This window comes from Miniopterus natalensis, chromosome 22 (assembly GCF_054644295.1).
Source record: "Miniopterus natalensis isolate mMinNat1 chromosome 22, mMinNat1.hap1, whole genome shotgun sequence".
In the NCBI taxonomy this organism is placed as follows: domain Eukaryota; kingdom Metazoa; phylum Chordata; class Mammalia; order Chiroptera; family Miniopteridae; genus Miniopterus; species Miniopterus natalensis.
The window spans coordinates 4,939,809-4,962,198 of NC_142102.1; the positions used below are offsets into that span (position 1 = coordinate 4,939,809).

At 54.1% G+C, this 22,390-nt stretch overlaps 1 protein-coding gene across 1 annotated transcript in view; it reads right to left on the reverse strand.

The window, feature by feature from the left end:
• Positions 1-22,390, reverse strand: part of AGBL1 (AGBL carboxypeptidase 1) — a 330,831-nt gene that overhangs the window by 267,173 nt on the left and 41,268 nt on the right. The window contains exons 5-13 of the mRNA XM_087829256.1: positions 16,821-17,029; positions 13,828-13,993; positions 12,986-13,050; positions 9,008-9,124; positions 7,155-7,726; positions 5,563-5,646; positions 5,293-5,373; positions 3,407-3,555; positions 2,608-2,695 (exon numbers count right to left, since the gene is read on the reverse strand). Coding sequence (XP_087685382.1) covers positions 2,608-2,695; positions 3,407-3,555; positions 5,293-5,373; positions 5,563-5,646; positions 7,155-7,726; positions 9,008-9,124; positions 12,986-13,050; positions 13,828-13,993; positions 16,821-17,029 — 1,531 coding nt within the window. The remainder of the gene's footprint in view (positions 1-2,607; positions 2,696-3,406; positions 3,556-5,292; positions 5,374-5,562; positions 5,647-7,154; positions 7,727-9,007; positions 9,125-12,985; positions 13,051-13,827; positions 13,994-16,820; positions 17,030-22,390) is intronic.

Genomic DNA, 22,390 nt, shown 5'->3' on the forward strand with positions numbered 1-22,390 from the left:
ATGGCTGACGGTAAAATAAATAATTAGGTAGGCGGTTAAAATTAGGATGTTTCATCTTTTTCTCTTCACTTAAAATTCTTAACTTTTTGTATGTTTTCTAATGTACGTGATACATTAGTAATGTGTATACAGTTGATTAAAAATAACTTATGAGGGCATCCACGTATCGATATTAGGAGGAGATGCATAAATGTATCTCATCGACAGAGTCTGGAGACCACATTGTAACTGAGGAAACAGGACCCACGAAGCAGTCCGCCGACCTCCTTAATGGGCCATCGCTGCTGCCACTCTTAGAAATAAATAAAGAGCGTATTCCGTCTGCGTGTCTTTTAGTCTTTCACCCTCTTACGCCGTGCACTGTGGTTCCCGGTGGTCTCCACAGTGGGCGCCCTGGCAGCCCCTCTAGGACGCAGCAACGGATCTGGGAATTAACAAGCGCAACAGACACAGAACTTCCGAGCTCCTGGTGACATCGGAAGACGAAGAAACGAGCGGGTGAAGTCCTCCCAATGAAGACACTGGGTAGAACAAAGGCAGGGATGATGCAAAGAAATCCTCCCAAGCAGATCGACCCGAAGGTTACGGCGCCTAAAAAGGGGGACGGGCTGAACACACTCCCGGCGTTCTGACGGGGAGAGGCGCTCTGCTTCGTGGCTGAGCTGAGATGCGCACACCCATCCTGAGTTTAGATCACAGTCCTGGAAACATGTTAACCTAACGGGGTGCGTAATTGTATAAAACAAACTGCTCTAGGATGTAGCGATCTTATCCATGCATCTATTGTTTTCGTGGCTGGAAAATGAAAAATGAATCCCATTATGCGTTCGTGGTTTCCATGTTACCCCTGTTCTTCTGCAATCATGTAACAATTGTCTTGTTAATGAATCTAAAAGCTGTTAACACGAACGTTGGCTTTCCTCAGGGCGAGACGCTTCGCTCTTAGACGGGAGGCTTCCTCCCTCCCGCAGAGGGAGGCCTCCAGGGAGGGCCGTGCCCCACCCGGAGAGGATGCTGGATGTGCTGTTTGTTCGGCCTCCTCCGAAAACCAGCCTCCAGACCCCCGCCGGCTGCCAGCCGGGTCTTTCACGTTCATTTAGGGTCACTGTTTTCAGAGGACACTAAAAGTTATTCTTGACACACTGAGGCCCAAATCGAGGCTTTCGTTATTTTTCCCTGCAGCTGTGTGTCCTCTAGGACCTGGAAGTGATTTTCAGTCGAAATCCCTTTGGACCACGGAAAGATCCCTGAGAGTCTCCGGGCAGATGCGCCAGAGAGGAGGTGCTACTCGGGTGAATGGAAACCCTATAAAGTTACAGTATTTTGCAATTGTTTTAAAGAATATAATGAGCCCGGCAGGGCGTGGCTCAGCGGTTGAGCGTCGACCTGGGATCCAGGCGATCAGGGTTCAATTTCTGGTCAGGGCACATGCCCGGGTCACGGGCTGTACCCAATCAATGACTCTCATCATTGATGTTTCTATCTCTCTCTCCCTCTCCTTTCCTCTCTCTGAAATCAATAAAGATATATTAAAAAAAAAAAAAGAATATAATGAAAATACCACCCGGGTCCTTATCTTAATACCTCACAGTTTGGAGGCTGCCAAGCTTTTTTATTACAAAGGGTGAGTCAGCCCTGCTCCGCGTTTCGTGGACGACTGACATCGCTGTGGCGATTTCTGCCTTTGCGCCTGAGGGGACGACAGGACTCTGACCTGTCCTGCCCTCCCGTGCTCCTGTCCTCAGTCTCAAAAGCCAAGAGGCGTAAGTGTGTACACTTTCCTTCTGATGTCGAGAACAACGTCAACTCCACAATGTCTGATTACCGTTTTTAAGGGGCCTCTTGCAGGCTGAGAAAAAGACGTACTTGACCCAAGAAAATAAGTTCCAGCCTGCCATTTTTATTTTTATTTTAAAACTAGCAATGAACTGATAATTATATATTTTCTACCTGTTCCAACAATTCCTATCCCTTTTTTTTCCCCCTTATGACTTTGTATTTTATTTTCCCTGCAAATGCACAAATAAGCAATTCATGCGTCTAGAATTCTTTTATCAAGAGCTATGGATAATTAAAGTTTCATTACGATTTTCCAGGCTACGTTAATGAAAATGGTTAGCGCGATCAGGGGTAGAAGATGAGTTTTCAAGAGCCTTTCTCATTTGTTTCTCCCAAAAAAACATCATCTTACTATGCGTATTTGTCACACACTCACTCTCGTCTACTGTGTAAAACCGAAGGGCAGGAAGGGTAAGAAGAGGCCGGAGTTTCTCAGACATTTTGCTCATTGGAAAAAAAAAAAAAAAAGGAGAGAGGAAAGGAGGTAAAGCTCGATGCCCTGATCACAGCTGAGTCTGTACAACGTCTAATTTCCAACACGGTCTGCGGGGGTTAATGTGCCCGCGCGAGGACAGACCCTACTCAGCAAATCAGACGCTGTTTCTCGCAGTCGCCTGTGGGTCCCACGTCACAGGCTGACGCCTCGGAGGGGCAAGGTCATGGCAAGGACAGGGGACAAGCACACAGCGCTGAGGCTCCTCGGAGCCGCCTGGAAATCGAGAGCGAAGGGAAGAGCGGAGGGAAGAAACCAACGATATTCTCACTCACTTGTAATAACAGATTTCGTAGCCCGTCCGTACCCAGGTGGGTCTGCCGAGAAGAGCCTCCTTCACAGAATACATGGTCGGCTGCATCCCTGCAGAGGATAAAGGTGGGGTCATCCCCTGGGGACAGAGCGAGGCAGGCTGCACCCCGGCCCTCAAGGGCAGCCCGGTCTTAGCTCTGGAACCTGTGGGTGTCACCTTGCACGGCGGGAGGGACTTTGCAGACACTACCGTGAGGTGGGAGATGGTCCTGGTGAGGCCTAAATGCAACACTGACGTCTCTGATTTCAGAGACAGAGAAATGGAAAGAGGGGCAAAGGGGGGGGTGGAGATTTGCTGCTCCACTTATTCACACGTCATTGGCGATTCTTGTATGTGCCCTGACTGGGGATCGAACCCGCAACCTTGACGTATTGGGATTATGCTCGAATCAGCCAAGCGACCCGGCCAGGGCAATCGCAAGCGTCCTTAGAGGAGGGAGGCTTAACCAGGCTCAGCTGCAGGGGAGAGAGATCTGAAGATGCTACGCTATAGGCCTGGGAGTCCGAGGACGGGGCCGTGAGCCAAGGACCGTGAGGGGATGTAGCTCTCACCGCTGCAGAAGGGAACAGAAAACCCACTAGACTCTCCAGAGAGCTCAGACTTCCCAACACGTGACTTTAAGTCCAGTGACAACGAAATGCGTCAACACAGCTTCAGACTCTTTGGGAGCCCGGCAGGGCTTCTGGCAACGACCCGGACACTCTCCCGGCGACAACGGCCCCGGTGTGGCGCAGAAAGCCTCCGTTCCCAGGAGCTCGTACCGTAGTTAAACTGGCTGTTGGGCTTCTCGTAGTTGATGATGTTGAAGCGGTAAGGGACGGCAGCCCGCATGCCGCTCACCTTGAAGTTGAACCACTGCTGGTACTGGGTGCAGTTGACGTCAGTGTTGACCAGCAGGTCGTACTCAAACCTGCAGAGGAGGGAGCAAGGTCGGAGGGTTGGACGGCCTCAGGGTAACCGCCGGCACAGTGAGAATCTACACGTCTCGTGTTCTTTTTTTAAATTATTTCAGAGAGCCCGGCCGGGTGTGGCTCAGCGGTTGAGCGTCGACCTAGGATCCAGGCGATCGGGGTTCGATTCCTGGTCAGGGCACAGGCCCAGTTGCAGGCTCGATCAATGACTCATCATTGATGTTTCTATCTCTCTCTCTCCCCTCCTTTCCTCTCTCTGAAATCAATAAAGATATATTTAAAAAAAAAAAAATTATTTCAGAGAGATGAAGGGACAGGGAGAGAGAGAGAAAAACATCAATGCCGAGGGTCATGGATCGGCTGCCTCCTGCACGCGCCCCACCGGGGATCGAGCCCAGAACCCGGGCCTGTGCCCTGACCGGGAATCGAGCTGTGACCTCCTGGTTCACAGGTCGATGCTCAACCGCTGAGCCACGCCGGCCGCCAACGCATCTCATGCTCTTAATGAGAGATCTGAGACCCGGGGTCTCCGGCGGCTGTTAAGTAACACCTATCCTCCGGGTCTCACGATATGGGGCAGGGGCTATGAGGGGAGCGGCTTCTTGGTATCAGAAGAGTAAGCTGCACAGCTGTAGGTCCCTATTTGTTAAACTGCAACAAAGTTTCCACCTGGCTAGAAAAATGCAAGTGTGCTATTTGCCAGAGAAAATGCAATCACGTCTCGTTGGCGGTGCTGTTACTATTTAAAGCTGGGCCTCAGTCCCCTCACACTGACAAGGAGAACAGGGTCCAACCTCGCAGAGCTGTTTGCAAAGATCCATTAATGCCGCGCACGTGAAACGCCAGCAAAGCTGCTGACACGGGTTCGGCCAGCAGCGCAGGGATCGTTTATTCATTTCCCCCTTTTAAGCTGATGTAACCTACACGCAGTAAATACAGTGCGCGAATCTTAAGTATGTAACACAATAGATTTAAACAAATTCGTCCAGCTACACCCACCTGGCAACGACCCAGATCGAGATCTGGGACCCCAGGAGGCTCGTGGGGGTCCCCTCCCTGTCACTACGTCTCCCGAGGTAATTCTTTCTTTTTTAAGCTTTAGCAACAGAACTGGCAATACAGATTGGACTCGGACATCCTTAGGGCATTTCGTTTTCAAGAATATTACTGTCCCATCCATCCCCCGGCACGTTCCTTCAGCTGGGCTCCTAGACAAGGCCACGTCTTTCCTCCGATCCTGGTCCGTAAGAGCTCACCGGCGGCGCTGGCCGGGGCCTGGCCCTGAGCGCCCCCTTCACTGAAGGGAGCCCAAGGTTTCTGCCACCTAACTACACAGTTATGGGAGCAAGAGACGCGGGAAGGTACAGGAATCGGGGACCCTGTGTGCTTCCACGTCGGCAGACCCAGCCCCCGCATCGGCGGAAGGTGTAAACAGCCCGGTCGAGGTGCTCTCACACCCAGGTACGGACCCGTGATGTGGAACACGGGTCGCCCGCGGCGTCCACCTGGCTGTGGCATCGCCAGTGAGTCCCCGGCTGGCATCTGGCCGGCGCCTAACAGCCAACCCTCGGCCTTCGTTTGCAGCGTTTTGCCGGTTGGCTCGGTGTAAACACCGGCACCAGGGCGGGTGCCAAGCCGCCCGTCAACGCGAGGTCACTGCGAAGGGGCGGGAGCGGATGGTCACACCTGCCCTCTCGAGCCGCCCGGACCTGCCCTGCGCCGCTTTCTTTACTTACTCGCGCACTTGGATGGCTTTGCGAAGGTTTCCTGACTCGAACTTGGAGGAGAAGCGTAAGCCTTCGGAAGCCGTGTCCTGCCTGTCGCGGAAGAGGGAGCACGAGAACACGCGTTACCGCTGACCTCGGGTTCAGCGCGACGCGTCTAAGGGGCCGGCCTCTCACGGGCCTTTATCCCAGACGTTCGGCGAGCGCGACGCTCTCACTCTCGCGGCACTGACAGGATTCTCCACCCTGCGCCCACCCGCCCCGATGCCCAGGACCACCTACCGAGGCTCGTCCAAGCTGAAGACGACTTTATTTAGAACGTCGCCCGGCTGGATGAACCTCCGGATGTCCTCAAGTATCTTGACCCTGAAACGGAAAATCAGGAACATTTTAAAGGCTGACCCGCACTCCTCACCCCGCTCGTCCTATGCGGTCACCTGGGGGGGCCTCGGGAGTCATCAGAAAAATTAGGAAAGAAACATTTAGTAAACGTTTCAGCTCCCCCAACCTGGAGCTGAAGCAGCAAAGCAAGTGCCGCTCCTCCTGCCTTCCTTTTATCAATAAGTAAAACCACACCGAGCGGTAGGAAAGCGGGCGGCCGTGACGCTAGATTTTAGTGAGAGGATCCTGACGTGAAGGACAGTTTTCGTCAAGAGCGTTTGGACTAAGGGACTCGTTCGGTTTCTGGCTGTGTGAGCGAGAGGGTCCTCTGCGCTGAGACGGTTCTGAGGGGGACGTCCGGGTGCTGACTGGAGCACCCTCGGGTCTGGGAGGCTCCACTAGGCCTTTCGGCTCTCACGCCATCTCTGCTCCTTGGGCTCTGTCTGTTTCAGAGACTGAGGTCAGTGCTCTGCCTGAGAAATACCAGCGTCCGGGAGACTTAAGGTGGAGGGAAAAAGCCCGAGGGATTTTTCTCATTCTATCCTTGAATTTCCAATCCGGGTCTCTGGGGCGGGGGAGAAGGGGGGGCAGACACGAGGCCCAGGTGTGGGGGGCGGGGGGAAGGTGCTGCTGGGCCAACCCCAATGGTGTGTCTCCCAGAAACTTGACGTGACAGGTAACAGGCAGGGGCTGAGGCCAGAGACGTCGGCCAGGAGCCCAGGAGGGGGCAGCTCTTGGGATCCACCACGGATTTGCTAATGAAACAGAAAATAAGTCAATGAAATCTCCGGTATGCACACGTTGCCCCCACTGACTCAGTGCATGCACCCTACGTTTTTACTTTTCCAGGGAAAATAATTTCCTCCCCTTGGCTTGAGCAATTTTCGTTTTAACTTCACTTTGCTGAGCCACAGGCGGAGCTCCCCCTCCTTCCTGAATCCTGGGAACAACCCATCGCCCAGGGTTCCCTCCCTAGAGGACACAGCGCCCCCCACACACCCCAGTCCTTAGTGACGCAGAGAACTACTCTCCAAGCCAACCCAGGTGCTGTAAGGCCGGGCCGTGGGACCGAGGTACACCCCTCCCCTCGTGAACACGAGACCAGACACCTATCTGCAGTGAACAAGCAAGGAGACCCCGCATCACCCACTCTTGGGTTTTCTGAGCACCTCCCTGAGGATGACGCCCGCACTGGCAGGACCGGGGTACGTGTTCCTGCCGTCGGGCCTGGAGTGGGTTGGGGTGCGGGGCTGCCTTGGAATCACCGGGCAGATTCTTTTTCGGGAAGCACACGCCCCGCGGCCCTACGTTGGTTCTGAATCGCCCTGGGAGACAGGGAAGCTTGTGTGTTACGGTAAAACTTTCCCAACGGGCTCCGACGTGCTCTCAGCGACGCTCACTTTTCCCCGGGGAGCAGCACTATCGTGCACGCGGTCCCCCCAGGGAAGGTATTGAGAGAGAGAACTCGGCCCTCGCGTCAGGAGCACCGTCACCTTTGGATTCCACGTTTGCGTTCCAGCAGGGGCTCCGGAGAGGGCGCCGGGCGATGTCCCCAGAGATCGGGAAATGCCATCATCTTGAAGTCGGCCACGGATCTGGTTCTCCTGGCTTTGGCCATGTAAACGTAGGGGTCGTGGAAGGGAATGTGCTGGGGATGCGCCTGCAGAACCCTGTCGATCACGTCAACGGCTTCCCGAGGCCGAGTGGGGTCGGAAAGGGAGGCACCCGCCCTCGGGCAGGAGATCATGTCTATGTCCCAAGTGTCCTCTCTGAGGAAAGCCTCAATGTCAAGGGCTTTCTTTCCCGAAGAATCCATCCCAAGCCCGTTGGATGGGGCGTTTTGGTGCAGGTTTGTTCTAGGTGCGGGTTTTTGGGGGGCCAGGCACACAGAGGGCCTCCCCCTCTTCACCGCGCTCAGAAGGGACATCTGGACTGCGTCTTCTCTCTCTTGCCCCCGGGAGCTTTGGTCCTCACTGAAGCAACGCTGCTGCGGGGCGGGGGCAGGAATGTGGGGGTGGTTGGCATACTCAGAGTCCCGCTCATCTCCGGGCCTGGGCTCCAGTTCCTTTGGGTTTAAAGCAGAGAAGAGCAGGTCAGTGCCCCCTTGCAGGGAGAGAGCCCAACCATCCCTGTCCTCACCCTCCGGGCGCAGGGCTAAGCGTGGGTCCTGCGAGCTGCGGGCTCCCCAAGGTCAGCCAGTAAGTTAGTCTGGAGGAAGAGCCTCACTTGTCGGGCCCCCGCCGCACCCCAAGGCGGTGCGTTTTCTCCGAGGAGCACTGTTTACAGAAAGCATTCTTCACGCCGAGCCGCAATTTCCTGCCTGAGATTTTTACCCCCACAGACCCCTTTCTGCTTTCTGGAAACAGATGACACCAACTCCCTTCGACATAGGACTTTTGTGCCATTAGATATGGCCGAATGCATTGATTTATTAAGAGCCATTAACAAGTAGCCAAGAGCAAAGGCAGGTCTAAAAATACTGGAGGCAGCAGGAGCAGGAGCAGCAGGTCCCAGCCCCTGGATTCGCATTGCCGGGCGTGAGGTGCTCGATTTGCTCCCACCGACAAAGCAACCCTGGGATCCGCCGGCCACCTTCAATCAGAAAGCCATCGGGCCCGGCCGGGCGTGGCTCAGCGGCTGAGCGTCGACCTGGGATCCAGGGGATCAGGGTTCGGTTCCCGGTCAGGGCACAGGCCCGGTTGCGGGCTCGATCAATGACTCTCTCATCATTGATGTTTCTATCTCTCTCTCTCCCTCTCCTTTCCTCTCTCTGAAATCAATAAAGATATACTTAAAAAAAGAAAGAAATATATATGTTTAAATAAATACACTTACAAACAACCCATTGAGTTATCACTTTAAATGACAAAAGATTGGAAACTACTTATATATTCACCTATGTAAATTGGTAATATAAATTTAACATGTGCATATACCGGAATACTATGCAGCTAGTAAATACATTGAGAGTTCAGACCCATTTAAAAAAAAAAAAAGAAAAAAGAAAGCCATCGGGCACCGCATTGCCACCCTGACGAGGGAACAATTTAATCATCAAGAATTTTCACTTGCTTTTGCAATGCGTGGGGGTCAGGGCACCTTGCCCACCAGACAACAAACAGGCAGCGATGCCCTAGGGTGTTGGGTGTCCGACTGTAGGGCCCTTGCCCGCACCCGAGCTCAGCCACCCTTTTTTATATTTTTGCTTTGCCCTTGGCTACTCTCGGAAAGGCCCCAGAAGCGGGCTGCTGGTGCTGAGCGACGTGTCCATCGCAGGCCTCAGCTCGGCCCGAGGTCCCGCAGAGGACGCACCCGGGCGGGAACAGGCCCGCGGCGCACGTCCTACCTCAAAGCTGCAGGAGAGCTCGGGACACAGGGCCTCGTACTGGGTCAGCTCCTCCTCGGGCCGGTCAAGCCCGGGTTTGGGACTCAGCTTGCTCACATCTGTCTCCAAGTCATCGTCCTGCAGCGGAACATTGAACACACGTCAGGACCAAGGAGCCGCCCGGAGACGCATTGAGCCGAGCTGCACGCGAGGCCCGGATGCGGCCTCCCCGCCTCCAAGCGACAGCGCTCGCCCACGCAAAGGGCAGCTTAATAGGTCGGGCTGTGTTTTTAAAATTGAAAGAAAAAGCAATACTGGTGTCAGGACTGATCGGCCCTCGCCACAAATAAGCGATTTCCCATCTTCTCCTTGGCTCGGTTTCCAGGCCCTCGCCTACGTGTCTTGTGCTTCTTTCCCACCTGGATTTGTCCGTTTCAGCTCCGCTCCGCCCCAGCCCCCCATCGTCTGAAGCGTGGGAACAAGGGAGAGGCGTCCGGCCTCCCTCCCCTCCGCGTGAGGCTGGCCGCGGCCCGGCTGCCCCTCCACCTCGGATGCGAGTGACTGACACTGCGCGTTAGACGCCCGGTTACCAAGGAGCAGGCGGGGGGGGGCATTGATGAATGGCTGCCGCGGCCCAGCGTTACTCAGATAATTCAGCAGGACTCCAAGTCCTGCGCTGCCAAGCCGCAGCAAAGAACCAATTTTCCACCAACGGCTTCAGAGATGATTCTATTAATCAGCAAAACTCCGAGAACACCACAGTGTCAACGGCGGTCTTAACCTGGAGTCCGGGCTGAGAGGGGGCCCCTTTATGCCGGCTGCCGTCACCAGCAAGGTGAGTGATCCTCATGATAGAGACGCAGACGGCGGGGGGGTGAGAAAGACACATGAGGGAAGGGGGGGGGGGAGGGGGGAGAGGTATGTGTGGCTGTATCAGTGGAAGGATGGATGTATAGACGGACGATAGATAGACGATAGAAGATGATAGATAGATAGATAGATAGATAGATAGATAGATAGATAGATAGATAGATAGATAGATAGATAGATAGATAGATAGATAGATAGATGATAGATAGATGATAGATAGATAGATGATAGATAGATGATAGATAGATGATAGATAGATAGATAGATAGATAGATAGATAGATAGATAGATAGATAGATGATAGATAGATAGATAGATGATAGATAGATAGATGATAGATAGATAGATGATAGATAGACAGACAGACGGATGGATAGATAGGCAGGGAGGTAGGTAGGTAGGTGGATGGATGGATGGACGGACGGACGGGTGGATGGATGGATGGATGGATGGATGGATGGATGGATGGATGGATGGATGGATAGACGGACGGATAGATAGATGATTGATACATAGATAGATAGATACATAGATAGATAGATAGACAGATGGATAGGTAGGTAGGTAGGTAGACAGATAATAGATAGATGATAGATAGATGATAGATAGATATAGATAGATAGGTAGATAGATAGATAGATAGATAGATAGATAGATAGATGATAGATGATAGATAGATGATAGATAGATGATAGATAGATAGATGATAGATAGATGATAGATAGATAGATGATAGATAGATGATAGATAGATAGATAGATAGATAGATAGACAGATAGACAGATAGATAGATGATAGATAGATAGATGATAGATAGATAGATAGATAGATAGATAGATAGATAGATAGATAGATAGATAGATAGATGATAGATAGATGATAGATAGACAGACAGACGGATGGATAGATAGGCAGGGAGGTAGGTAGGTAGGTGGATGGATGGATGGACGGACGGACGGGTGGATGGATGGGTGGATGGATGGATGGATGGATGGATGGATGGACGGATGGATAGACAGACGGACGGATAGATAGATGATTGATACATAGATAGATAGATACATAGATAGATAGACAGACAGACAGATGGATAGGTAGGTAGGTAGGTAGACAGATAATAGATAGATGATAGATAGATGATAGATAGATGATAGATAGATATAGATAGATAGGTAGATAGATAGATAGATAGATAGATAGATAGATAGATAGATAGATAGATGATAGATGATAGATAGATAGATGATAGATAGATGATAGATAGATAGATGATAGATAGATAGATAGATAGATAGATAGACAGATAGACAGATAGATGATAGATAGATGATAGATAGATAGATAGATAGATAGATAGATAGATAGATGGTAGATGATAGATAGATAGATAGATAGATAGATAGATAGATAGATAGATAGATAGATAGATAGATAGATAGATAGATAGATGATAGATAGATAGATGATAGATGATAGATAGATAGATGATAGATAGATGATAGATAGATAGATGATAGATAGATGATAGATAGATAGATGATAGATAGATAGATAGATAGATAGATAGATAGATAGATAGATAGATAGATAGATAGACAGATAGACAGAGATGATAGATAGATGATAGATAGATAGATAGATAGATAGATAGATAGATAGATAGATAGATAGATAGATAGATAGATGATAGATAGATAGATGATAGATAGACAGACAGACGGATGGATAGATAGGCAGGGAGGTAGGTAGGTAGGTGGATGGATGGATGGACGGATGGATGGGTGGATGGATGGATGGATGGATGGGTGGATGGATGGATGGACGGATGGATAGACAGACGGACGGATAGATAGATGATTGATACATAGATAGATAGATACATAGATAGATAGACAGACAGACAGATGGATAGGTAGGTAGGTAGGTAGACAGACAGACAGACAGACAGGCAGATAAATGACAGGTATTTTAGTCCCGGTTTTCTATCAGGAACGCCATGAAAGGCAGCATTTGCTCCTCGGCCTCTCTCCCAGGTGACGGGACGCAGGGACCCTACCTTGAAGGGCTCGTCGAGTTCACGTCGACCAGCACAAATGAAGACAGAATTTCAACTCCAAGATAAACCTACCATTATTCTCCATCGGGGTGATGTTACCCCCCCCCCCCGGCGGCATCGGGCACTTCCTGGCGACATTTTTGGTTCCTAAACTGGGGGGCAAAGGAGTGGGTGCTGCTGGCATCTAGCGGGCGGGGCCGCGGACTCTGCTGAACCCCCTACAACGCACAGAACAGCCCCCACGACAAGGCTCGTCCAGCCACAACGCCAGCAGTGCCACGGCTCAGAAACCCTTTTCAGAAACGCAGGGAGCACGCTGCGTCCCAGGGCCCGTTTGGGTGAATTAGGCCTTTCGGGAACGCAGCGTGCCCCGGCCTGGGTGCTTTGGCCGCGGCTGCCTTTGAGCCGCGGTGGCCAAGGTGAGGGGCTGACAGAGACGGACGGTCCCCGAAGCCTAGCGTAAGGACTCTCTGACCTTCCGCAGGGAGGGCGCTGACCGCCGCTCTACAGCGCAGGTCGTCACCGGAGAGACCAAAGGGCCCCTCTCCTCCGCTGGCCGGAGCGTGCGCACCGCGCGGCTCAAGGCGGCACAGCCCAGGGACGTGTCGGCGCCCGGGACCGAACGGCCACTGGGCCTGGGCAGCGGGTAAGAGGAGTGGCTCTGGAGGCTGGTAAGGTCTGCCCGAAAGAGAGTCCTAGAAAATCGTCCCCTGTAAATCTCACTGTGGAGCTCATTTGCTCGCCCGGATGTCCTTCCCACGTTCAATGGAACGGCCCTAAGCATGAGGCGTCCGCCTGGGCTCCCCGTGATGCAATGTCCGTGTCTCCCCAACGGGCGGCCTCTGACTTCACAGTGAGACGTCGCACTGGGCCTTCCAAGGGGAAACCACCGGGACTCAAGAATAGCTGTCGTTTACTGAGCGGAGCTACGTGCCAGGCACTGGGGGGCAAATACAAAAGTAAGGCCTTGAAATCGACCCTGGGATTAGCTGACGACCAACAGAAGCGCCACATAGGGCCCCCTGCCCAGCCTGAGTGCGGAGACCGTCCGAAGCGAGGGCCAGTGTACCTACTTCCTCTCTCGGGTCCTCAGAATCGGAGTGGTCGTCTGCCTCGTCACCGTCGTCTTCGAAATCCTCTGGGGGGGGGGAGAGGGGTCACTGAGGGCACGTGAAGCCAGGGGCACGCGGGCGCGTCAGGGCCCTCCACCAGGAAGCCCACCCTGCTGTGCCAAACGCGCGCAGATTCCTGGCTCCCCCGCCCGACCCAGACGAGTTTACGCAGCTCACACGGCCAAGGCTGGAGATCCCACGCACGCAAAATGGGCCGAGGTTTGACCGACTCCCTCGCTATTATGTGAAGGAACTTATTTGAAACACAAGTCCACAGATACAGCCAATGCCACTGTGGCCAGAGGAGGCCTCCAGAAAAAATCTATTCCGTGCACAGGGCTGGGAAAAAATAGAATCTTTCGACCACAGTCTTAAAGATCGAACAATCGTACTTTCAGATACTCTAACGTGGCTAGCATGAGGTTTCAAGTAGCGAAAGTTTTATTTCAATATTATCCGTAGGGCAAATTAATTCCAGAGCCAGTCCACACAGTGGTGGGGCCCCATCGTGGGACGGTCGATAGATTTTTTTTTTTTTTTTAATTAGCTGAGATCACTGATCAGGCATCAATAGCTACCAGGCAAAGCGGTAACAGTCAATAATTACAAACAAAATAATGGAGCTCGGTCTTGGTTCACCTGGTACATGAAAAAACGTGCTTGTTTCATACGTATTTCTAATTAGCTTATCGGACCACCACGGTTGGCCTGCGAGAGAACCGATGTTACTTTCATCTGCGTTCCTCTGAAATATCTGCCCAGGTGTCAAACTCACAAGGCTCACAGACACCCACTTACGTTACCTTCAGCGAGAGCACGCGGAGGTTCGGGGGCGACGCGCCCGGGGCCCGGGAAGCTGTAGGCACTGCTGGCCGTGGCCAAGGGAAGGGGGCTCTTCGGGTGGCACTGCCTGAGGACCTGAAGCACCACGGAGGTGACGGGTTCCAAGCTTCTGTCCTCCAGGGAGCTCTGCACAGGGGGAGAGCAGGTCGGACGCTGCACCGCAGGCCGAGCCTCCGCGGGGACAGCCTCCCAGGTAGCGAGTTACAGGCGGCTACGCGGACAGTGAACACCCTTGACGCAGAGCGTCCCCCGAGAACGTGGCCGAGCGGGATTTCCGTCTAGCGTAGGCTCGGCTTGGGTCTCACGTATAAATCTGAATTTCTATTTCTCTTTCACGGCTCCTGTGTCGCCGGAATGGATTCAGTCTGAACACAGACTTAATCGTCTTCCGGGGGAGGCTGCAGCCGAGGGAGACGCGGTCCAGGGTGGCCGGGGCCGGCAGGGAGCACCTCCTTCAGCCGCCCGAGCGGCACCAGGAAGGATGCCCCAGGTTAGGGAACGAGCAGCTGAACTGATGGAAGACTTGCTTCCCCCTTTCAGCCGTTATCCAAAGAGAAATCTACAAAGGTTATGGAGCCAGAAGAAAAGACTAAGCGAACCCCAAGCATGTAAATTGAAAGTCAGGCCGCCTCTCAAAGCCCACGGTATGGGCCTCTCTTGGGACCCGCCCACAGCAAAGAAAAAGTGGGTTTTGCAGATATAACATTTTGATATTGATGGGACACGGCAAGGCCCCTTTTTTCAGACACTGTGACGAGTGTGGGAACAAGTTTACTAAACTGAGAGAGAGAGAGAGAGCTGGGAGAAGTCTGGTTATGTCCTTGGCAGGCGGGGGAATGGCCACTTTCTTTAGTCTCTTACTAAATGTTTTGTCTACTGACTTGGTCCAGAAAGCTGACTAGCGTGAGCCTAAGGGGTTTCTGGAAATCTCCGAGGCCTACAAGTCACAGGCGTAGGCAGTGGGGATGCTGAGAACTTGCCACAGGGCAGAGTGGCCACCGTGGGGAGGTCCCAGGATGGTATTGTCAGCCCCTCATTACAGGCAGCTCCCCATGAAAGACCAGAAAGAAAAAAAAACAATTGCCCGGCCGGACGTGGCTCAGCGGTTGAGCGTCGACCTGGGATCCAGGCGATCGGGGTTCGATTCCCGGTCAGGGCACAGGCCCGGGTTGCGGGCTCGATCAGTGACTCTCTCATCATTGACGTTTCTATCTCTCTCTCTCCCTCTCCTTTCCTCTCTCTGAAAGCAATAAAGATATATTAAAAAAAAAAAAGAACATTTAACAAAAACTAAGCCGTAAATTCAAGCCACCCAGATGACTCCGAAATATGATCAGCGTAAGCCGACTTTCGAAACAGAGATGTCTCAGCGCCATCGAGAGGCTCTCCCCCCTCCGTGGGCTCCCGTGGTGCCAACCGGGCGTCCTGGGCCATCCGCAGGAAACAGTCTCGGTGGAAAATGGACTGGTTGGGGCTTCGTCGCCTCTGGGGCTCGTCAAGGCGATTCCGAGGGCTGAGCGGAAAGTGTGGGCGTTCGGAAGGAGAGGGGCGGCCGATGGGCAGCTGGCACAGCTGCAGTGACCCCTGCGCACAGCCGGGGCTGGGCTGTCCTGCGACGAAGGAAACCCGGCCGCGAAGAGCGGCTGCTGCCCCCGCCCACGTCCAGCGTCCCCTCCACGCAGCCGCAGCGGGCCGGGCACACGTCCGTTTGCTCAGTCAGGCCGCCGAGGTCTCCACTGGCCGGCTGGGGAACGGATTCTGAGGTCCCGCGCCCGGGCTCACCGCCCCGGGCATGTCTCCCCCCCCCCCCCCCCCGCACCCCCGGCGCGTGCCTCTGGGTCCATCCTCCTCTTCTCCCGTATTTCCCTTCCCGTTGCTTCTTAACACCGAGAACACAGAGGGCCGAGGAAGCCGGCGGAAGCCCAGGGCGGAGTGGGGGGCTAGCGGGGCGTCCGCAGTGCAGGGCGTCCTTCACTAGGCCTGGGAGGGATTAGGGGTTTGGGGGCCACCAGCGCACAGAGTAAAGCCCAGAAAAATCCAAAGCACCGCCTCCTCCGGGGACTGGACTTAAAGCGGAGGGGCGACCTCCAGGCCGAGCGGCTCTGAGGGCTGCAGCGATGGAGAGAGACCGGAGGCGGCGGCCGGTAGGTCGGACCGGGTCGCAGCCCAGTGCTGTGTTGTTGTTTAGAGGAGGAGGGGAAGCTTTTTTGTGTTTTTTTTTTAACTGGGAAAACTCTACAGACACCACGGATGGAAAACGGCACCCGTCGCGACGGCTTCACGGCCTCGGGGGTACCCAGGCAGGGACAGACTGGGCGTTGTCCAGGCAAAAGCAAAAAGACTGATGGGGGGAGAACAGAGGCTAATATGCAGACAGACAGACAGACAGACAGCAAGGGGCAGGGTGTGTGGGAAACACGGCCGCCCTGCCCCCAGGACGGGTGAGCCCACGGCGGACACCGGGGGACCCTCGCGTCATCGACAGACGCCGGTCGCCACTCGCACAGCGGGGTTCAGGCCTCGTATCACGGGGGAAACGGGGGAGCCTGTTGTCTGGGCTGAAACGCGGGGAGCCGAACACGGTGCCCGGTGGGGCGCAGGGAGCAAGAGGCCTGCAGGTGCTCCTCCTCCCGGGGCCTCGGCCCGGCTGCCACCCGCCCAGAGGCCTGACCCGCCAGGAGGACACCTCCTCCCGCCACCCGCGACCTCGGGCCTGACCCGTCAGAGTGCGAGGAAACGCCCTCCTCACGCGTCTGCGCTTCCCTAGGGACTGGCTCTCCTGCCAGAATGCCTGCCCCCCAAGGTCGGGGTCTGGCCGGCCTCCGTCACCTCTAGATGCCGCAGCGCTGGAGGCACGGGCCGAGGAGCCCCCGCTCCGTTCAGGGCGAGCCCCAGACGCGGCCTTGGGGAGCCATCCCGTGTCCTGGGGCAGGGGAGCCCCGGCGCCGCTCACCTGCGTGGTGCTGAACAGGATCTCCATGCCCCGGGCCGCCAGGAAGGCCTCCCTGCCCGACTGCAGGGCGGCGATGTGCCGGAGGCAGAGCAGCAGCGCCCGGCGGATCGGCAGGTAGCTGTTGGCCGTGTCGTGGCTGTGCCAGTCCCGGTGCAGACCCAGCAAGCTGGGCACGTAGCCTCTGTTCACCGCCCTGCGGCTGGTGGACTCTGAAACCAACGGGAAAGCCAACGTCGGCCCCGGGCTCTCCCGGGCGCACCGAGGACGCTCGTTAACTACGGAGGAAACTGGGGGGCGTCACCTTAATCGAGGGATCAAAGCGCATCGCCAAGCCCTGCCTGGGAGCTCAGCCGGTCAGAGGATCGTCCCGATACGCCAAGGTTGCGGGTTCAATTCCCCGTCAGAGCCCATGTAAGGACCAACCAATGGGCCCGGCCGGGCGTGGCTCAGCGGTTGAGCGTCGACCTGGGATCCAGGCGGTCGGGGTTCGATTCCCGGTCGGGGCACATGCCGGGTTGCGGGCTCCATCAATGACTCTCTCATCATTGATGTTTCTGTCCCTCTCTCTCCCTCTCCTTTCCTCTCTCTGAAATCAATAAAGATATATTTAAAAAAAAAAAAAAAAAAAAAAGAATCAACCAATGAGGCGTCGGTAAGAGGAGCAGTAAGTCGATGTTCCCTCCCTCCCTCCCTCTCTCTCTCTCAACCGATCAATTAAAGAAAAAGTTTTAAGTGCATCGTATCTGGTGATGTCACTGAAAAAGTCACGGAGTCACGTCAATGGTATTCCTGCCAAAAGTGCACGATAAGTGCTGGTTATGTAAGAGAATATCGCTGTTTTGAGGAAATTCCGAATTGGAGGATGGGCGCGTCTGTAACTTACTCTGAAATCGTTTAGAAAAAATAATGGGGGGGAGCAATTGATTGATGATTGCTTGATTGATTGATTTCCATTTTTACCCACCTCTCACTGGACTTAGAATATTGTCACTGGGCTGAGCAAACATACACGGTTTAGGTTGGGAAGGAAAAGACACTGAGTGAGACGTTGCAGCTGAAGGGTTGTCAAGTGTAAGAGACACACTGGGTGCTTTTCCCTAAAGGGAACGGAAGCCGATCTAGGGGCGGTCAAGGCTTTGGCGCAGTTCAGGAAAGGAATTCTCACCATCAAGGCCGCCCAGCCAGAGGGTGGGCTCTCTGAGGGAGCAGCCAGGCGCCAAAAACGCCCAGGCGGGCGCTGGGTGCCCGCCCGGCAGGAGGTGCCGCGGGCTTCCTGCCCCGACAGAGCGGAGGCAGGGCTCTCACCTCGCCAACCGCGAGCTATTTCTCTCTGCTCCTGGACCGATCTTGGCTGAGACCTCTCAGGAGACCCATCTCACGGGGTAAGTGGATGATGCCCTCATTTCCCCGAGATACAGATTAAATTCTCTCCGGAGAAACACGGGGAGACGAGTTGAAGATGCCCCTTCTCGACCGTTAACATCTGCCACTTGTCGTGTTCAACGCCTCAGAGCAAAGGGTCGGTGGGCAAACGGTGCCCATTCAGGGTCGCCCAGTAGATGCTGCTCACGGGCAGGGCTCTGGCCAGCTGACTCTCGGGCACGAACGCCCACGTCCTGCAGCGCCGCCCTCCCGTGACTGTGTTTCTCCGTGAACCACGCTGCTCACGCTGCTCACGAGACGGCAGGGGCCCCCCGCTGAGTGTAGGGGAGATCCCGAGCTGTGCTCAGATCGGCACCGGCCTCAGCTCCAAGTCAGTCTCCCCTCGGACCACGTAAGTGCCCACGAGTGAGACAATCACGTGAAAATCCAGTGCTTGACTCCAGATGGGTTTTCTCATAAATATTAACGAAATGCTTTCTTTTCCCTGCTTGTTTGTCAAATTCTAAATTGTCAGGCTTGGCTGAGCCCCACTGAGATTTCTGACCCACTTCTTCAGTTGGTTTAATTAATTTTTGTTGTTTACGTGTTTCGGCATTTCATTGAGCCACGGCCCTGACCGGAGAGTGACGAGCTTTATTCGCTGTTTGTGGGAAGTTTAAATCGCCTTTATTACATCTTTAATGAATTCTTTTTCTGTGTCAAAAATCCTTCGCTCTTTGGCTAGTCCCAGCCACAAAGCACAAGGGTTCTTTCCTGCCGAAATGAGGGTCCAGCCTGCCCAATGTCTGACGTTTAAAAGAAAACTGAGGATTAAGCTGGAAGTATTAAAAGGAAAGAACCACCTGCTGAAAAGATGCCACAAAAGCAGGGCACAGGGGCCGGGGCGGTGGGAGGTTAGGGGCTTTTCTCTCTTATCTGCTTATAGGTCAGTGTTATCCTAATGACCTTCATACTCTCTGTGGGGGCGAGGGGGGTAATGCGGGGAAAACCTTTAATTATCTGAGAGAAAGCCCCCTATCAAATCCCAACGACCCGGTTCGTGGTTTCCTGCTAATCCTCAGTGAACTGTCACGTTTACCAACCTCTGAAATAGCCACCTGTCCACCCCACCCCACCCCGACCTGACATCAGTCCGTCTTCCCCTGAGAACGGCTTGGGGGGGGTTGCGAAAGCTCACCCTCCTCTCAGACCTGACAAGAGGAGACTCGTCCAGCTGAGGACGAGCAAACATAGAGGAAAGAGCGGAACGAAGCGAGGGCCAGCGCTCTAAGGGCCGAGCACCTGGCCGGGAAAATCGGGGTTCCTCTATCCCCGCGGAACGGCACTGACCTCGCACCCCACATGGTCACCATCGTACGTTGCCGCCTATCTGCCCTTAGGTACCATGATACGCACACACTGAGGAGCACCCCCCGCTTTACCCCAGCTGCCCGACAGACAGCGTCCGTAACAGACCTCCACAGCCCCCTCCCCTCGCTTCTGGAAAGGCCTGTGTGCGTGAGAGTGAATGCAAGGATTTCAGCCGATCGTTCCTGGGAGCAGAAACCATCTTCAGCCACACGGCACACATCCTACAACATCTCCATCCCACGAGACTCTTGCCCAGGGACAGGAAGAGCGTTGTCGTCCGCTTCAGGGACGTCACGAAAATCCGTTCCTCCGAACTACTGCGGGTTCGGGGGATCCCGGCCAGGGTGGCAGCCCCCGCCCAGAACCGGAGGCCACTCAGCTGGGCTTTTCGAGCTCCCGTTTCCTCTCCAAGCTTTGCTTCCGAACCCGCCCCTCAGCGTGTCCCCCGGCCCTGAGCAATTATACCACAAACATTTTTTGGTCTCAATCAGGACCCACCCCCACCCCCAATTAGAGACCCACTTTGAACCACAGCACCCACACTCTACCATAGTCTCCCCCTTTGGAGATGTTACTAAATTTCAAGAGGATGGTGACTGTAACTTCATGAAGCAACAGGCTTGTTACACTTGGCAACAAATTATTTGTGTGGTCTTCCCAGGAGGCACCACGAAGACCTTTCTGGACAAAGGAGACTTTTACCAAGACTTCGCAATCCTATTCCACAAACAGGAAGCTTTCTACATTGTTGCCATCCTAACACCAGCTGCAATTACCGAGTGTTTAGTGACCGATTGTTTCCTGTGTGCTCAGCACTGGGCTGATCACTTTGCATGATCATCTCATTTGTCTCACGGAAAGGCTTTGAGATGAGCACACGCTCCTCCCTTTACAAAGGACGGCACAGAGGCTGAGAGAAGTTAAACAACTTAAGTCCGCGGGGCTTAGAAGCGGCGTATCTGGGATTCAAATGGAATCCCCATCTGCCGCCCAGCTGACACCCGGGTTGTTATCCCCAAAGCTTTTTGATGCTGGTTAGAAGAGCAGACACCGTTCTGTACCCAGATAAAGACTCCGAACTGTGAGCAGGAGAACCAGCTTCCGGAGGAGGGCTCCTGAAAGGCGGGAGGAGATAAAACCGGTGGGAGCGTGAAGCCTCAGGGGCTCCAGGGGGGGGCTTTCCGCCAAATTTAACTTGGCTCAGTCCCTCTACCCAGCCTCCCGCATTCATTTTCTCTGCCCCTCCCAGGCCCCTGAAATCGTGGGGAGGGTTGATTTTTAACAGGAAACTCAGGAAGGCTTGAAGGTTCGAATACATCGCCTATCACTCCTCAGGTCACTGGAGGAGAGGCATCGGAGCCTCCTGGACGCCCAGCCAGTGACCGCGCGAGGCCAGCCCAGCAGTCGGGCCCAGACGTGATTGCAACGCCACCGAGAGGGGCAGGACGACTGGGCTCTCGCTCGTTTCCTCCCCGGCAGCTGCTGCAGCGGGCTACGTACTGAAATACAACTAATCTTAATGTCACTGGCGATGGGCACTGCCCTCGATTATTATTAGCTCACATAAGAATATGGAATTAGCGTGCGGATATTCTGTCTCCCTGTAGAACAGACGCATTTCGGTCAACCAACGGGCCATGAAGGAAATTCAGGTTTCAGGCAAATCTCACTCTCCCATTAGGTGCCCTCGTAAAACTAAAGATGCTTCTCCCCTAAGCTCCCGAAATCGTGGCCGAGAAGGCGAAGAGACGATCTGACCACCACTGTTTCAAATCTAGCGGACCGTCCCGTGCTCTGTAGCCCAGCCAGCAGCATCCTGGCTTCTGCCCACCGAACGCCACCCAGCAGACGTGGCAACCAGGCCTTGCTAAACAAGTGTTCCCTCGGCCGCCAAATCACTCGTGCCGAGAGCCATGGCCGCGGAACAGTTAAATATCTCCCCATCTTGCAGGGCTCCGGTGCAGATTAAATGAGATGATGCACAGAAAGGTACATTCTAAACGGCTATTATTAGAACAGCCGGGACACATCCTGACAAACACAAATAATTGCACAGTCAATCCCGAATGTGATGAGGAAGCTGCTGTGCCTCTTCGGAGCCACGAGTTGTTTATCTTTTTGTCTATCTCTCTAAATCTCTGTGATGCTTTATCTCGGTCAATCCGCAGCCAATCGTTCATTATGCCAGGATGATGCAGGTCCTAAGCTCAGCAACCCTGGATGTTAACTCCCCACAGCCCAGAATGGAAACAAAGTAAGTGCTCGTGGGCTGCAGACGAACCTGCTGCATGCACTTAGTTACTCCTCCGGAGGGAAAGGCTGTCAGGAGGGAGGCATGAGCGCAACTAGGTATCACTCGGCGCTCAGGAAGCAGCTCTTTGCAGGCAAGAGGCTCCACCGCCTTGTGTGGCCAATTCCTGAAACTCCAGGGATTTTCCGATAAGACAAGGAGTGTCGATCGTCACAGAGAGTGACCAAGACCTAGCACTGAACTCCCCTACGTGTGCATTGCTTTGCGTCAGTCTTGTGATTTATCCCCGGGAGACACCATTTTCCCTGCTTTACTGATGAGGGATCTACAGCACAGTTTACAGACTATGCCCAGGGTGGCCACAGTTGCGACCCGCGGTCTCGGGAGAGCCAGCATCGTGGCCGCTGTGCAAATCCTGTCCTCCACGGTGCCGTATCCTTTCAGAGAGTAAGAGGTCTGAGCCTTTCGCAGGCACGCACCAGCTTCACACGTGACCCTGAGCCTCCCTGAGCACGTCCACGGTGTTGTCAAAGCAACCTCATGGCCCAGGCCTGCAGGCAGAGCCTGTTAAACTCGCGCCAGGGAA